This window comes from Anomalospiza imberbis, chromosome 1 (genome assembly GCF_031753505.1).
Source record: "Anomalospiza imberbis isolate Cuckoo-Finch-1a 21T00152 chromosome 1, ASM3175350v1, whole genome shotgun sequence".
Classification (NCBI taxonomy): domain Eukaryota; kingdom Metazoa; phylum Chordata; class Aves; order Passeriformes; family Viduidae; genus Anomalospiza; species Anomalospiza imberbis.
In genome coordinates this window covers 88,331,389-88,346,932 of record NC_089681.1, presented here as the reverse complement: position 1 = coordinate 88,346,932, position 15,544 = coordinate 88,331,389, and the positions used below count along the sequence as shown (strand labels likewise).

General features: G+C 41.6%; 1 protein-coding gene and 1 long non-coding RNA gene across 2 annotated transcripts in view; one reads left to right on the top strand and one right to left on the bottom strand.

The window, feature by feature from the left end:
* Positions 1-8,704, bottom strand: part of HIVEP1 (HIVEP zinc finger 1) — a 77,019-nt gene extending 68,315 nt beyond the window's left edge. The window contains 5 exon segments of the mRNA XM_068186231.1: positions 143-174; positions 176-244; positions 246-316; positions 318-409; positions 8,674-8,704. Coding sequence (XP_068042332.1) covers positions 143-174; positions 176-244; positions 246-316; positions 318-409; positions 8,674-8,704 — 295 coding nt within the window.
* A 1,134-nt stretch (positions 8,705-9,838) lies between these two features.
* On the top strand, positions 9,839-15,341 carry LOC137479218 (uncharacterized). Its single transcript, XR_011002052.1, has 2 exons — positions 9,839-10,285; positions 10,644-15,341. It is a non-coding gene; the product is annotated as an uncharacterized lncRNA (long non-coding RNA).
* The last annotated feature ends 203 nt before the right edge of the window (positions 15,342-15,544 follow it).

Below are 15,544 nucleotides of genomic sequence, written 5' to 3'. Positions count from 1 at the left end.
TCAAACAGCACTGGAATGGAACCCACCAGAGCTGCTGCCCAGGACTTTGCTTCTGAGTCGTACCCTGCCTCCAGAAGGTGCTCTGCTGGGCTCTTCAACCAGCGGGGACGAAGCCGTGTGATGAACTCTGGAAAATACCCACCTCTCCCCTTCCGCGTTAGGAAAGGAAACCTACCCGCAACACTGACAAGAAAAAGCAGCTCCTCAGGATAAAAAACGAGAATCCTCTGGTGCCAAGCACACGCCAAAGACAACTTCTCTTGGTGAATAAATACAGCACAAAGAACAAAGGTTCTCCTCCCCTTCTGCACCTACTGGAGGTTTCTCTTTGATGAGTGGATTTTCTGCAGTGCCTGCCTTCCTGGCAGTCGAGGGTTACAGGAGTGTCTTCACTTATGTAAGTGCGTTTCTTGAGTACACAATTACCCAACACACCCAAGGCGCTCTAAGGCTTTTTTTTTTTTTTTTTAAAGAAAAATCAGTTCCTTTCCAGCTGGAACATTTTTGGTTTTTTCAAACCTAGGTCTTTAAGTAAAGCCATAGAAGTGCTCTGAATGTGGTGCACTGAGACTCTCACTATCCCAGTAAAAGAGACATTAATTTCTTGGCAGCACAACTCTCTCTCTATGTACTGAAACGTAGGCTGAGCTCCAGACTTGCAAGAGACCTCGACATTCACAAGAACCTCCTCCATTTTCACCTGTGCACCTATTTTCCTCCTACAGAAGGTCATCAAGTATCTGCTGAACATTCCTTCCAAAGCCACAGAAGACACCTACGCCAGCAAGCCCCACAACAGGAACAAACACCCCTTCTGCCATCTCACAGCACAAAATACTTGACTGTGTTCTTCCTAAATTAAACACTTCAACTCATTTTGAAAGAGAAAGAGCAGGATATGAACAAATAAGGGAGTATTTGCCCAGGAAAAGGCAATGGGGCCTTCTGTGGGGAGATACCTGCAATTTTTCAGCTGCAATAACATGTGGAAGAATCTAACTCTGCATTTGAAAGGCCATCAGTGAAATCAAATACAGATCTGTCAGGCAGCACTGCACAGACCACAAGAGCCTTATTACCAGGATTTGTACCTACCACAGTTTCCTTAAAATACCTTCTGCCTCCTGAACAAGTCTTCAGCTAAAGACCATTCAAAAACCATGGAAAGCTTCCCTTTGGGCACACATTCAGGAAAAGACACGGCAGGAACATTCTGTGTAGGTACCAGTCACATCCAGCATCACTAGGTCTGTGCCAGGCAGAGTGCGACAAAAATCTCTGATCACATGTTGGTAGAAATAGGCCGTTTTTACTGACAACCTGAATAGCTGAAAGCATGAAGGAATACAAATTATTCCAATGCTGATGTAAGATCTTAATCACACACGTAGGTTTTTAATCACACAGGTCTGAAGGAGACATGGGGAAATCACTTGGTGATCATATCACAGTCTGCTAGGGAAGGATTAGGGCTATATTTCCTGAGCAGTGTGCCGAATACATATAAAAGGGAAAAAAATACTTAGTCCCTTCCTCCTAAGAAGTTTAACTTATCCATACTCTTAAAAAATACTGTTTCTATTTCACAAGCATTGCAGATTCCCAAAACCCGTATCTCTGCTCAAGACCCTACACATCCTGACAAAGGCAATCTGTCTGTTCAGGTGATGTGCATTCTTTCCCTCCAAATACTATTTCTGATCATTTTATCCAAAGCAAAAGGGTGGAACTCCACAGCTATACTGGGTTTGGATGTACCGTAGAATTTGCCTGCTTTGTTGCTATGTTACACCTGATGACAGCTAATAGGTCTGGAACAATACCCTAGGAGAAAGGAAGATGTGAAACATACCCAACCTGCAGCCTGCTCTTTGCCATGCTCCCACAGCGACTCAGGGCTTTGGGAGAGTGTGTCAGTAAAGCAAGCTTCCCAGGTGGCCCTCAGGGCTGGTGGTGATGCCAGGGCAGCTGCACATCACCACTAGAACTGCTGCAGAGGTGGAAGCAGAGATGGGCATTCCCACATCTGGCCACCACCTTGGCTACAGGAAGGGTCAGAAACATTTTTCCAGACCCCCAAGATACTGACAGAGCTGTGAATGCATCAAGTTGAAAGGATGTTGACAAATATTTGTCTTTGTCATTATCTGAAGCAGAAGAAAAAGGTTAAGCTGTCTGAGAGAAATTAAAAATGTTTTAATAGAGACAAGAACAAATATGAAGTTGTCAGGATGCAAAAAGGCAACCTCCATAAAACTGCTCATGTTTTAATCTGTGCAACCAATAAAGACACAGTAAAAATAACCATGCTACACTCCGCTTGAGTGCTGTTGACATAAGATCTATGGGAGAGAAAATAAAAAGTAAATAACCAATCAGTCTGCTGTTTCACTGCTGATTGCTGAAGATACACACCAGGAAATGATACCTTCTGTCTCATACAGATCAACCAGACTTAGAGCAAAACAAAATTTTATTTCATTTCTAGCTCAAATATTTTATTTCTAGCTCAGATTTGAGATGGTTTGCCATGTTAATTTACAAATTTTTGCTTTACATCACATCTAATTAATATTTAAGAAATAAAATTTGAAAACAAACAATGCAACAGTAAAGCTTCCTAAGACATAATGCCAAGGAAAACCTGAATCCTGCACTAAACCACACTAGCAAACACATTTTGGGAATACCTTGTACAGGCCAATAAGAAACTCTGTGCTGTATTATCAAAGGGGCTTTAAGTATTATACAGCAAATCCTGCATAACAAGAACCAGATCAAACATATCAATCCATATGCTCTCACCTGAAATTCCCCCTATATATAGGTTTTAAGAAAACAGGCTGACAATAAATGTCAACTGGAGATTAAAATGCATTCCATGGCACATTATCCTCACACTTATCCCCAAAACAAGTAATGTATATCCATAAAATCTGAGCAAAATAAATTGAAACACGTCATGGTTAGGAAACACACTGTTAAGGCACATGGACTCCTAAATCCAGAGTCAATACTGGGACTCTTATTAAGATATTCCAGCATTTTGAAATCAATTCAAAATGCTGGAATAAATTAAATTTTCTTTAATGATGTACTGGCCACTTCTCCTATTCAAATACTACCAAAAGACACATCATTTGGCTATAGTATATGACGGCTGATACCTATCTTTCCCTAAAACAGTAAGCTCCCATGGAGATGACAGAAAGATGCTGCCAGAGGGAATCTGACAAAAAAAAAAAAAAAAAAAAACACCACAACAAAAAACCACTACCAAAATTTAATGTATTTGTGCAAAGGATGAGCTTCAGCAACCTTTACAATACAAAATTATTTCTGGAATGAACAGTTTCATCTTTCCTTAAAAAACACAACAAAAAACCTCAAAAAACATTTGTCCAAAGCTTTCTTTCAAGTCTTTTAATAATTTAAACAAGAGGTCATTCAGACTTTGAAAATTCAAATTCAGTACCAAGTATGTAAAATTTATAACAATGAATCCCTCATTTAATGCACATAATTTCAGAAAAACTGAAAAACTGTATAAATATGACAAGTTTTGAGTTTTCTAACATTTTAGTTTTTGTAGGTTTTCTCTCATTAAATACAAGTTATAAAAGAAAACAAAATCACTCTTCTAAAAATAATGTCAACACTGTCCTATGAATCTAATATCAATGAACTTTAATTGTAGATGTTTGAGTACAGAACAAATCTACACTGAAGGTCATCTGACAAACCCACAATGAATGGCTTGGCACACACTTAATAGGAGTGGATTTAACATCTATTGCTTATTCCAATCTGTGAACAAATTTACTACTGTTAGGGGACTCCTTCTGAAAACACATCTGTTTTAAGCAATTTCGATAGGGATATGTTTTACTTTTTGCACTAACAACATTGTAGCCATTGTAGCCATTTATGGATGTCAAAATGCAGGGCTTTTTCTTTGCTATACATCCACCCATCCCTTGCAGCAGTATGCAGGCACACACAGGTGAATATCTCACACGGAATAAATTAGACTTAGATGAAGCTGAAATGCCTTCCCCAACCCCATGCTCCAGTCTCAGGTGAGCATTTGACTCCTCACCAAAATTCAGAGAGTGCTCAGGCTGATTATAAAGTTCCCAAGGATTTTAAGAGAAGCAGAAATTGGTCTTTCAATTTTATTAGGAAACCAAAACTTCCTGGCATAACCTCACAACACCCATCTATCTGTGGGAACTCCCTTGTTATTACTTCCATTCCCCTGTGGCAAGAGACTGCAAACCAGCCAAATCTCACACAAAGGTTCACTTCTCCATTGCACCTGTGGAATCCCCAGGGTGTAGATGAAAGTCAGGACTGATTGCCTTGGAAAATGTCCAGGCACAGAGCAGTAAAAACAGCAGGCAGCAAGTCACCTACCAAAAGCTCAAAATTCCCTCTTTTAAGGCAAGAGGGAAAAGGGAAGGGGATTCTTGTTTTTGACCACATAGCTCAGTGATGTGAAGGCAAAAGAGAATGTGTGGGATGATGATGGAGAGGTGAGGGAATTTCTTAGTGAGGGGAAGTCTGGTCTCTGGGTTTAGGAACTTGTCATGGAATATGTGAGTTTGGTACCAATGTCCAACACAACCTTCCTGTGTACTTTATAGTTTCAGTCCATAAAAGAAGATTCCCATGCTCCAAGAATTTATTGGAAAGATAATTTTATTCCTAAGGAACATAGTGGCTGCACACATGAAGACTTACAGAGATATTTAGATACTTTATTGCCAACTACTTACATAGAGATACTCTAGAGTTAACCGCTTGCCTGCCCTCCTGAGCCTATCTTCTCATTTACCAGTGCCCTTTCCAACGATACACAAAAATTTAAAGGCAGCTTTTTTTGCTATTTCATAGAATCATGGAATGTTTTGGGTTGGAAGGGACCTTAAAGATCATCTAGTTCCAACGCCCCTGCAATGGGCAGGGACACCTTCCACTGGATCAGGCTGCTCAAAGACTTATCCAACCTGGCCTTGAACACTGCCAGAGATGGGGCATCCACTGCTTCTCCAAGCAACTATTGCCAGTGTCTCATCAGGTATTATTATTGCATCCAAGAGTAGCCACAAACTCCTCCTGCCCTTACACATTCTGACAGGTAATACTAACTAGTGAGACCGGAGACTTCCAAAACAGCTAATGAATCAAAGTGCCGAACCACAGTTCTCTTAAACCAGCCTGGTTTTCAGCAGGGGGTTTCTGAAAATCAGACCTTATCAGATTGTCTCAGAGTGGGCCCACGCAAAGCTACTACTAAAACCCTTTTGCAAAAACACAGCTGTTTTGCATGTGTCTCCTAAATACAGTGTAAACCAATTATTGTACAGATAATGCAAAATTGGGGTATTTAGAAAGTACCCTCTTCTTCCAACTTGTAGTAATTAATTTCAAAATCAACAATCTTCATAATGCAGTTGAGAATTTTCAAAAGGCCTTTGTGACAGGTTTTAACTAATTCATTTTCCCATAGAAACTGGTAATCTCCTGCCAATTAAAACAGCATTCAGCTAACTCAACTCTCAGGTGTTCCTGACAATCACACTCATAACTCCTAGGTGAGGTAACAACCCATTTCAATCTCTTAGAAAATGATCTTTAAAGATAAAACTTAATAATAAGTCATAAAGCCCTGATATTTATCTTGCAATGATGATAAAGACATATAATAAGGCATGGATGTTAAACCAGAATGAATACTGTGTTCAGTATGAAGTGGTTCACAACCATATACTTTATAATATATAAAACCCAAACAAGTAAAGACTGAAGAAGTATGATAATCCTGCAGAGGGTCTCAAATGGACACTTAGAACACACCAAAAGAAACCCATGTGGTTCTTTAAAGAGAGCTCTGCCTCCCAGCTGACACATCCCCTCTGGCTGAGCTAGCTTCATTAAGATTCAAAAGCCTTATCCCTGCTTCTCAGTCTTGCTGTATTACCCACCTCCTGGATGAAAGACAATTTGCAAATGTTTAGGATCACTTTTGGTAAAATAGACTACAAAAATGTGCACCATCAGATTTAATATCACAAAAAAACCTTGCAAATATGGGAAGACTTATGCTTGGTGTTCTTCTGAAATCTCCCTCTAAATAAATTCCACTGTTGAGCTCTAGGCACCTCCTAAATGTCTTTTCACAACATAAGCAGGACTGGATGAAGCAACACTAACAGCTGATCCTCCAGCATGTGCTGTGTCCTGTCATCGATCATCTCCAGGGCCATCAGCACTGCTGGGGGTTGTAATCAAGTTATGGTCCATAACAGACAAATGAGCAAAAATTCTTCTTAATTTAAAATGCCATTAATTCCATTAAAACTATATTGACTGTAGTAAGGGTCTGCCATTTTTAAACAGTGCAAAGACATGTAATTCCCTGTGACAAGCACACATATACCAAAATAAAGATACAGGGATAGACTGGTTCCATACCAGAAAAGTGAAAATATCTGAAAGAATTACCTACACAACATTGATTAACACAAGTCATAAATCCAGGGAACTTCAGAAAGGCTTCAGAAGTGAAACAGATGACATGGCATGTTCCCCTTCCTTCAAGGAAGAATTACTTATTGAAACCTTACACTGTCAAAGGTAGCAGTGAAAGTAGCAGCAATTAATGCTCTCAGCTGCATTTTTCCAGCCTATCCGCAATAATTTTATGGCCAGGCTTCATCCATTTTAATTTGTTTATAATTTTGCCAAGGTAACTGCGCTTAACTTATCAAGTTTCAGGCTGAACTACTTTGGGGTCAGGGGAGATGGGAGGAAAAGAAAGCCTAATGCCAAGTCATGTGTTTCCCTCAGACACCTAAATAAATAACTTGCTGGTGATACAGAACAACATTGCATTTAAAATAAACAGGAGTCAAATCCTATAGCTGAAACAACCAAAACATAAAGTTACTTTATCTCTTGGAAAGTAGCAGTCAGTATGAACAGTCATACACAAAAACCAGCTGAACTACGTATAAAACCCCTTCCTGTACTCTTTTACTTCTAGAAATGCAGCAGAAGCAGTATTTCCAGCTCCTGAAAAGTCAAGGTGTAAACTAGTTTGGGGCAACCGAAGATGTCTAAATACAAGCAAAGTTCTCATATCCAAACGCTTCCAGTTCTCTGAGCAAACAACAATTGCTCATGCCCAGAGAGCACGGAGCCAATTTTGCAGGCTGCTTCAACAGGTACCAGGCCTGCTTTGCTAAATAAACACTCCAGCAACAAAACTATCTAGCAAATTCCCCACTGGAAGTTTCAAAACCAGAAGGCACCAGAAATGGCTGCAGGCGTATCTTCCACCCTCCAGGCACCCTTGCTTCCCAGGCAGGGAGCTCAGAAACTGATTCTCAGCTCCTTCCTGCACCACCTGGAGTGAGCTGAACTGCTGCATAACCCTGCTGCAATAAACCCCAGCGTCTGGCTCTCCGTGCTGCCCCTGTGCTCCCACAGTTCAGTACTGCTCTAAGATTTGGCTTTTTGTGAGGCCAGCTCTGACTTCTACTTTTTTATAGTATCAGCATGCATGCACACAGGTACCAGCCAGGCTTTGCTAACTAAAGCAATGATGCTTTACTCAAATGTCTTCATACAATAAATGCTCAGCTTCTGGAAAACTGGTTTGGTTGAGATTTTGTTGGTGTCCAAGTATAACTGGGAGGTAAAGGTCTTGTCAGAGTTGTAAAACCCAATGGTAAAGCTATGCTACAGCTTTGCCTATTTATACAGCAGTGTCCTCACTTCAGTGGTTCAGAGTTCTTGTAGTCCATTTCTGTTTTTTTCATAGAAATAATATCTGCAAAAGTGAAATGCCTTTTCCTCCATAATGGCCTTGAAGCTAATAACTATTTTAGAGCAATTCCAGTACAGTCGGAAGCTGTTATTGGCTGTTTATGTAACAGTGAATTAACCCCCACTGACACCTTTCAGGAATTCAGAACCATAGCGCACAAAATGTACTTTGCGAAAGCTTCTTAATATATGGTAAGTGCAAAAGCCATCTCAATTCAGAAGACTGGCTTTCAAAGCAAACATGCTTAACCTGCAGTTTCAGTCATGGAAGAAATTACTCAATTAATTGCAGGCAACAAAAACAACAGGGTTATAACTAATGTACAATATATGCTCTGTGGGTGTAACTCAAGCTCATTTCCCAGTAGTATTCTCTCTTACATTTCTTACCCCACTGCTGGAAAACAGTTTAAGAATGTTAAATTCACTTAAGACTTTTTCCCCACACACATCTGTTTTCTGGCAATGAATATTATTATTAGCACAGGTAGGGGCTGCTCTCTTAAGAAACATGTTTACAACACATTAAATTTGGAGACAGGTATTTTCCATACTCAGTTCTAGACCAGGCATCATCTTTTCCAAATTTAAAATCAAACATCGGAATTGATAAAGTTTTTTCCTGCTCTAATGACATCCTTGCAGCGACAAAGAAGAGGCCACGGCAAAAGGGTTCAATAAATCCTCACCTGCTTCTAGGAATTCTAGCAGGCAAAGAGTAGTGAGAAGATCAAAAGCACAAGAAGACCCCCACCAGAGCTGATTGCTCCCACTCTGACACTGAGGAAGAGACGGGGTAAAATACTAATAATGATTTAAGATAACGGAAAGGAAACTTACCCAAGCAGACACTGATGCCTTCTCCCGTCATTCCTTCCATTCATGTAAAAGACATCTGTCAATTATTTGATCTAGGCTCGGTATCAGCATAGGGCTGGGTACTTGGACTCGCTGCTTAGAGATTCTCAGGGTGTGTTTATGTGCACATCTTACAATTAAAACGCTGACAACTAAATGTGATAATAAAATACGCAGATGAAAATTAAAAGAATCCCCTTCCAGCACCTGCCAGGCAGTTCTCAGCAGGCACTAGGAATGTTCATAAGGAATGATGCCTCCCGTTTCCATCGAGGCCAATTCCTCAAACCCACCTCTCTCAAGCCTTGCAGTATTTTTCTCATCCTGGCCCCCATGCGAACGCATCTAATCCTCTTACCCCGAGAGCCACCCCCGCTCCCCCCCCCCAGCTTTATTTTATTTAAAACGATGCCTGCAACAGCCCGGAGCTACCCGCCGGGTCACCCCCCCGGGACACCTGGGCGACCCTGCCACATCACGTTAGGCGCCGCGGAGTGACGGGTTAAGACGTAATCTGTCCCTCTCCCCCGGCTTACGGATCCCAGGAATCCTCCCCCGCTATCTCGCCATGGCAACGGCACCACCGGCAGGGCGGCGGGGCCGCCGCTTACGCAAGAGGCGCGCGCCGGGCCCCGCGCAAGGCCGGGCCCCGCGGCGGCCCCGGGGCGGCCCGGCCGGGGCTGCGGCCCGGGGCTCTGCGGCCCGGGGCTCTGCCGGCGCTGGGGGGCGGCGGGCTCGGCTGGGGGGGTGTTCTCCCCTTTTTTTATTTCCCTTTCCCTCCCCCCCCCCTTTTTTTTTCCTTCCTTTTTCTTTCTCTTCTTTTTTCTCTATTTTCTCCCTTTCCCCCGTGATATTATTCTTTCTCCTCTTTTCTCCTTTTCCCTTCTTGCCCTTTTTTCTCTTTTATTTTTTCCATTTTTTTGTTTTACTCCCCCCATTTTAATTTTCTTTGTCTCCTTGTTCTTATTTACTTTTTTATCCCTTTACACCTCTATTTACTCTTTTCTTTCCCCCTTTTTCTTCCCATTTTCTGCGTTCTTTATTTTGTTTTCCCCTCTTTCTTCTTGTTTCCTCCTTCCCCCACCCTTTTTTCTTTCCTTCTTTCCCCTCTCGCCATATTTTTTGTAGGGTTGGTGTGGGATTTTTTCCCCCCTCTCCTGTTTTTTGGGTTTTTTTCACTGCATTTCCGACAGCCAACCAAGAACCAGCTGGTACAGATTTAACCCGCTTCAATCCCATCTCCCACCATGGAAAACTGACCACAGCCAAGCCCAGCAATTCCCATTCCTACTTCCCGAGGAACAGGCACAGCAGAAAGGGGTTGCGCCTTTGAGTTCTTCAAATTAATAACCCTGGGAAGGGCAGAGAGCCGGCAGATGAAAGGCAAGGTACGGACTTTGATCGTGCAATCGGAGCCATGCGCGCAGGCTCTCGAACCATGTGTAGCACCCCTGAAGGTCAGCCTGGGCTGATCAGATTGCAGCAAGAGAGCCACAGAAAGCAGGGCAAACGGAGGTGGAAAAATCTATACACCCAGATACTGGCCAAGAGGTGAAAGAGAAGTTTGCCTCAGATGATGGGATTTATGAATAAGGTAAATGAAGCTGTAATCTAACAGTTGAGAAGATGCTTAGGTCTTCCTTCAGGAAAACACTTAAGCATGTGCTTAAACCCATTACTATTCAGGGCAGCCCATAAGCGTTTGCTGAAGGTTAAGCACAACCTTCTTACAGGGAGCCCTTAAGTACTGTGCTGATTAAGGAGGGGTTTTTCTCTTCTAAATCTGAGCCACTGTGAACCACAAAATTAATTGCCCTCATTATATTTTAATATTGTCTCTGTCTTCTTTCAAATTAAACCAGAGAATGCAAACAGAAGGTAAGTCTTATTTTACATTAAGAGGATAAAACCCAACATTACATCATGTCGTGTTTTATTTTTTTTTCTATAAGATCAGCTGGCTGCACAACACCATGCATCCCTATGAATGAATACCTTTCATGAGGAAGAAAGAGCACGTGGAAAAGTGATTGCTCTGCTACTCCTAAACTCTGGAATTCTCTTGATGAGCTGTTACAAGCCAGAAAAGATCACACAGAGCACTGCATGCATACATACATATGCTTTATCCAGTGATCTCTTTTGAAGCAAACCTGAAAAAGGCTGTAGATGGTGTACACGTTTCAGCTATTAAAGGTCATGGATAAGATGGCTATTTATCAGTTCAAGTAAGGTCAGTGTTACATCCACAGGCAGAGAGCTCTGCCTGTTGCACAAATGACACTGCCTGCCCTTAGTGCCCCAAGAAACTTTTGACAAGCTAAGCATATGTAACAAGCCACAAACCTAACATACAACTGCTGCAGTTCATTAATGTTCAACAGGAGGGTATCGTATCTGAAATGGGTTCCATTTCTGTATCACAGCACATTTCCTCTCCTCCAAGCTCTCCAGTGGTGTTTTCTGACAAAGAAATTGTATCCCCTGATGGAGAAGGAAAGCTCACTAACCAATTCACTAGAATTGGTGGCTGTGGCCCTTCCCAAGAACCATTCTCCTTTGCTGCTATTTAGGAATATTCTACACCACATACTAAACTATCGGTTCATTTACTTGCTTTATACACAGAGAAAAAGGGACCATGGAAAACAATTTGTGCCAGTTTTAGACTTCTACTGGAGCTAAAATCAGGGTCTTGGTTGAATTCCATAACACATAGTTTTGGAGGAAAACACTGTTATGTAACTTCTTTTTCCCCGTCTGGGAGACAACCTTGGTAGAAGAGCGTGTGAGAAGCAGTGAAATCTTTTGTAGGTCTTGAGACAGATGGCAAAGTAGGAGGGCAGAAGGTTACCTTAAGGTCAGGGTGTTTCCCATCCTTATTAGGTATATCTAAATGATACAAGCAGAGGAGCACTTCTGCTACATTCACCTCTAAGTAACTTCCCACTTGAAGGAATTTGCCCTGCTAAATCCTGAACTAAAGGCAGCATCTTCTTCCTGGAAGCCTTGCTATTATAAACAAATAAGGACAATAGAAATGAAGAATAATCTCAAATGTTTGTCCCTAAATAACCAATCTACCTTTCAAGAACTAAAGGTCTCACCATGCTCCTATACTTGGCATGGAAGGTGGTCAAAAGAGATGAAGTTTGAAACCCAGATACCACAACTTTCCTGACGTGCCTGACTTAGCCCTTCTATCAGGAGAGCAAACTCAGGAAGTAGTAGGTTGGATCTTAGAACCATTTAATAATTTAGGTTAGAAATACCTCTAAGATCATCAAGTCCAAACGCTAACACAGTGCTGACAAGTCCACCACAAGCTATGTCCCTAAGTGCCATGTATACACATCTTTTAAATACCTCCAGGGATGGTGACTCAACCACTTTCCTAGGCAGCCGGTTTGAATGCTGAAGAATCCTTTTGTTCTTTCATTCTAAACCCAACTGTATATAAAACTGTCACAGAAACATTAAGAGAAGGCCACGATCATGTTGCAAAAAAGCCCCCAAAGTGCATTCAACTGTCCATGGATAGTGAAATTAACCATGAACTTTACAGAGCGACTCCTTGGGTGAATGCTGTAGAATATCTGTTTAATTATAAGAACAAAAAGGGGGAAAATTAGATGTAAAAGTCTTTTTCACTGTTCTCACAGCTTAAATACCTATGGGCACTAAATCAACACAAGTACGATGATGAAATTACTAAGTAAACAACTACAACCTTCACTGCTGCACAAAGAAGCTTGAAACCAAAGATCAATATGAATGATCCCAACTCCAAAATTGTAAGCCAAATCCAGAAGAAAATGTCCCCTCATGTGAGATCCTAGCAGGGCCCAAATGGCTTCAAGAAAAAGCATGCATGAACCACTCTCCCCTGTGAAGGCTCAAAATTGGATGCTTAAGATAACCACCCATGAGTTTTCCCACAGAAGAAGGACCTTGAACAGAGTGTTACTGCTGGCACCAGATTCCCTGCAATGACCTGGCAGTGTGTGATCAGCACATAAGCTTCTCTTTTCTCCCCCCAAAACAAGCACAAAATGAAGGATGCTAACAGTCAGTGTCATTAGGCACTGGAAATCATTGCACCTGTATCTCCCTACATTTACTTCCTTCTTGGAGGATTATTTTAACAGTCTACTAAATAATGTTAGCTAGCAATGAAACAAGAACAGATTACAAACTGAGGATCTCAATTTTCTAAAGTTGAACTCCCAGTCTCTATCACTGGAGTAAAAGTCCAAGTGATGAAATAAACCTTGAACTTTGTTGCTTTACTCATCATTTTTTGAAACAAAAGAGCACCTTGTCCCAGACACCACAATTTAGCAACTTCATCTGTATACGTGTCAGAAAGAGGGAGCAGAAAGCTCCAGCCAGCCAGTATCCAAACAAGAGCATTCCCCTGATCAACATCACTGACTGGAATTGCACTTGGAAGGGATACACACCAATGCAGTTACTGTCACACCACTATTACTCAGTTCCAGGCAGGAAGCTGTGCTCCCAACCCAGTGGTCTCAAAAATTGGGCCAGGTGAGCAGCAACCAATCATCAAGGTACAAAATGAGTGGGAGAATGAAAAAGAGGAGCTATTTACCATCAACAGGTTCAGCAGAACTCTGCCTACATCATTGTGTTAGCTCTCCCAGAAGCAAGTGAGCGGGAAAGATGACAGAGAAGAGCTTTGAACTGAACTCACTGGCAGAGGAAAGGGGGGTTCGTAAGGACCGTAGCCTTCTCAGCTTCCAAAGTCTCCAAAGAAGTAATGGGTACCTTGTGCATATGTACTGGTTCTCTCTCTAATCTCAGCCATCATAATTGTTCCTGAGCGCAAAACTCTGTTTCATTGAAGGAAAAGGATAACAGAATCTTTGTATTCCTGATGTAGAACATTCAGTTGCCACAAAAGACAATATTGCAGATACAGGAAAAAAGAACTATTTAACTAAGTATTTTTCCCATTTTTTGTCCAAGGTAATTTCAAATAATGAGCAGCGGGGGGAGTTCACTATGTTATCCAGGTTCATCCTAAATCATGTTGTAAGATATATTAGAAAAAGATAGCATTTCACTTTAAATATGATTGAATAAGAATTCCTACCTAGGCTTGAAGTTATCTTAACTAGACTTTCCAATGGTTTTGTCCTGTTACACTCTGATTTAAACCACATATAATGCAATTTTGAATCATATTCAAACAAGGTACCTCAACCAATTTAAACTATATTTAGACCACAGTATTTTTACTGCTAAAGAAACCTAACAGAGGAACAACATGCTTAAAACATCTGTCGCAGTGATTGAAAGAAGTCTATGACAGGAATAGCAAACAGTTATTTTCTTTCTTGAGATGATGTCAATCTGTTGAAGCCAAGTATCAGTGAAGTAGATTGTTTCCAGGAGGTACCTCACTCTGGCCTGTCTTCTCCATAACAAAGATGATTAAAATACCCCCTTGCTGCATAACCTTGTCTGCTTGCTTATTATTATCTGCTATTTCTGTATCAGGGGAAACACTCTGTCAAAGCTAGTAAGCATGTTACAGCATTACATGAAAAAAAAATCATTTGTTCAAGTCTAAAAACCTCCAGCTAATGAAATTCCTATTTTAACACATATCAACTATTATTTACATTTAGATTATCAACTGTATGACTCAACACACTCCCTAAGATACAGACCTCTAAGCAAGGCTGTCTGTCACACAGCATGTTCTGCAGAGATGATCAGAACCTCACGTTCTTTATAACATAACTTTGCAGTTACTTCATGGAAGTTGATGACAGAATGGCTCTCACTCCATGCTAATGCTGGTTCTCCAGGATGGATGGATTTCAGTGTGGTGGTACAAACCAAGGTTCTTTCCTACAACAAGTGTCTTACCTACCCAGACCACACAGAGGTGGAGAATGAAGCTGAAGAAGGAAGGAGTCACTGGGGGAAGTGATTGGGCTACCTCTGAGCACTAGGGTATAGGAAATGGAGATGTCAAGCAGTGATGGAATGACTCACAGGATTTGTTACAAGTTCTTGGTGTATCACTGTCATGGGTCCAACTGTGGGGACCCAGCAAACAGTATTTCTTCTGACTGTCATCAGGCTGAGGTTTCAACCCCATTGCTCCGTGGCAGTCACACGCATTGCTCTCCTGACCTAGGATCTACTGGGGCCCTTAAATCAGGCACAAAATACGTGATCAAGAGTGGCCAGTTACCCCACATCACCTGTCTGACTGACACTGTAAGCCACACAGCTAGGGCAGGCATGTAGGCACGTCTCTCTTGAGCTGTGATACAATAAGCCTTGAGGCTCAGTTGGAAGAAGATAGGTCTGGTAGGTTGCCAACATGAGAGCATGGATGCCTTTAATAACCAACAACAGCTCTGCATGACATGAGGCAATGCAGCCTGTGACAGGCCCAAGGCAGCTGTGTTTGCATGTCCTGGGTGTTTTCCCTGTGCTTGGTGCTAAACTTGGTTTGGTGGAGGCAACCAGCACCATTACTAGTGTTCTCAGACCAGCCTGGGAAAGAGCTCTTCATCAGGTCACAGCCCTGCCATGAACCTGCTGGATATGGCAGCACAGCCACAGCTGAGAACACCAGTGGTTTTCTAGGAAAAAAAAAAAAAGAAAAAGTGACATAGTTTAGAAAATGTTGTGATAGGAATTAAGATGGAAACTTCAAAAAAGCAGCCAAACAGTTTCTGACCAGTGAATACAGATGTAAAAGCTTTCTGAGAAACTTAAGTATCAAATGGCTAAAACAGAACCAAGTATCAGCATTCAGGAAGAAATTACTGAAAATTTCTGCAAGAAGGGTGTGAAATGCCAAAGGCTG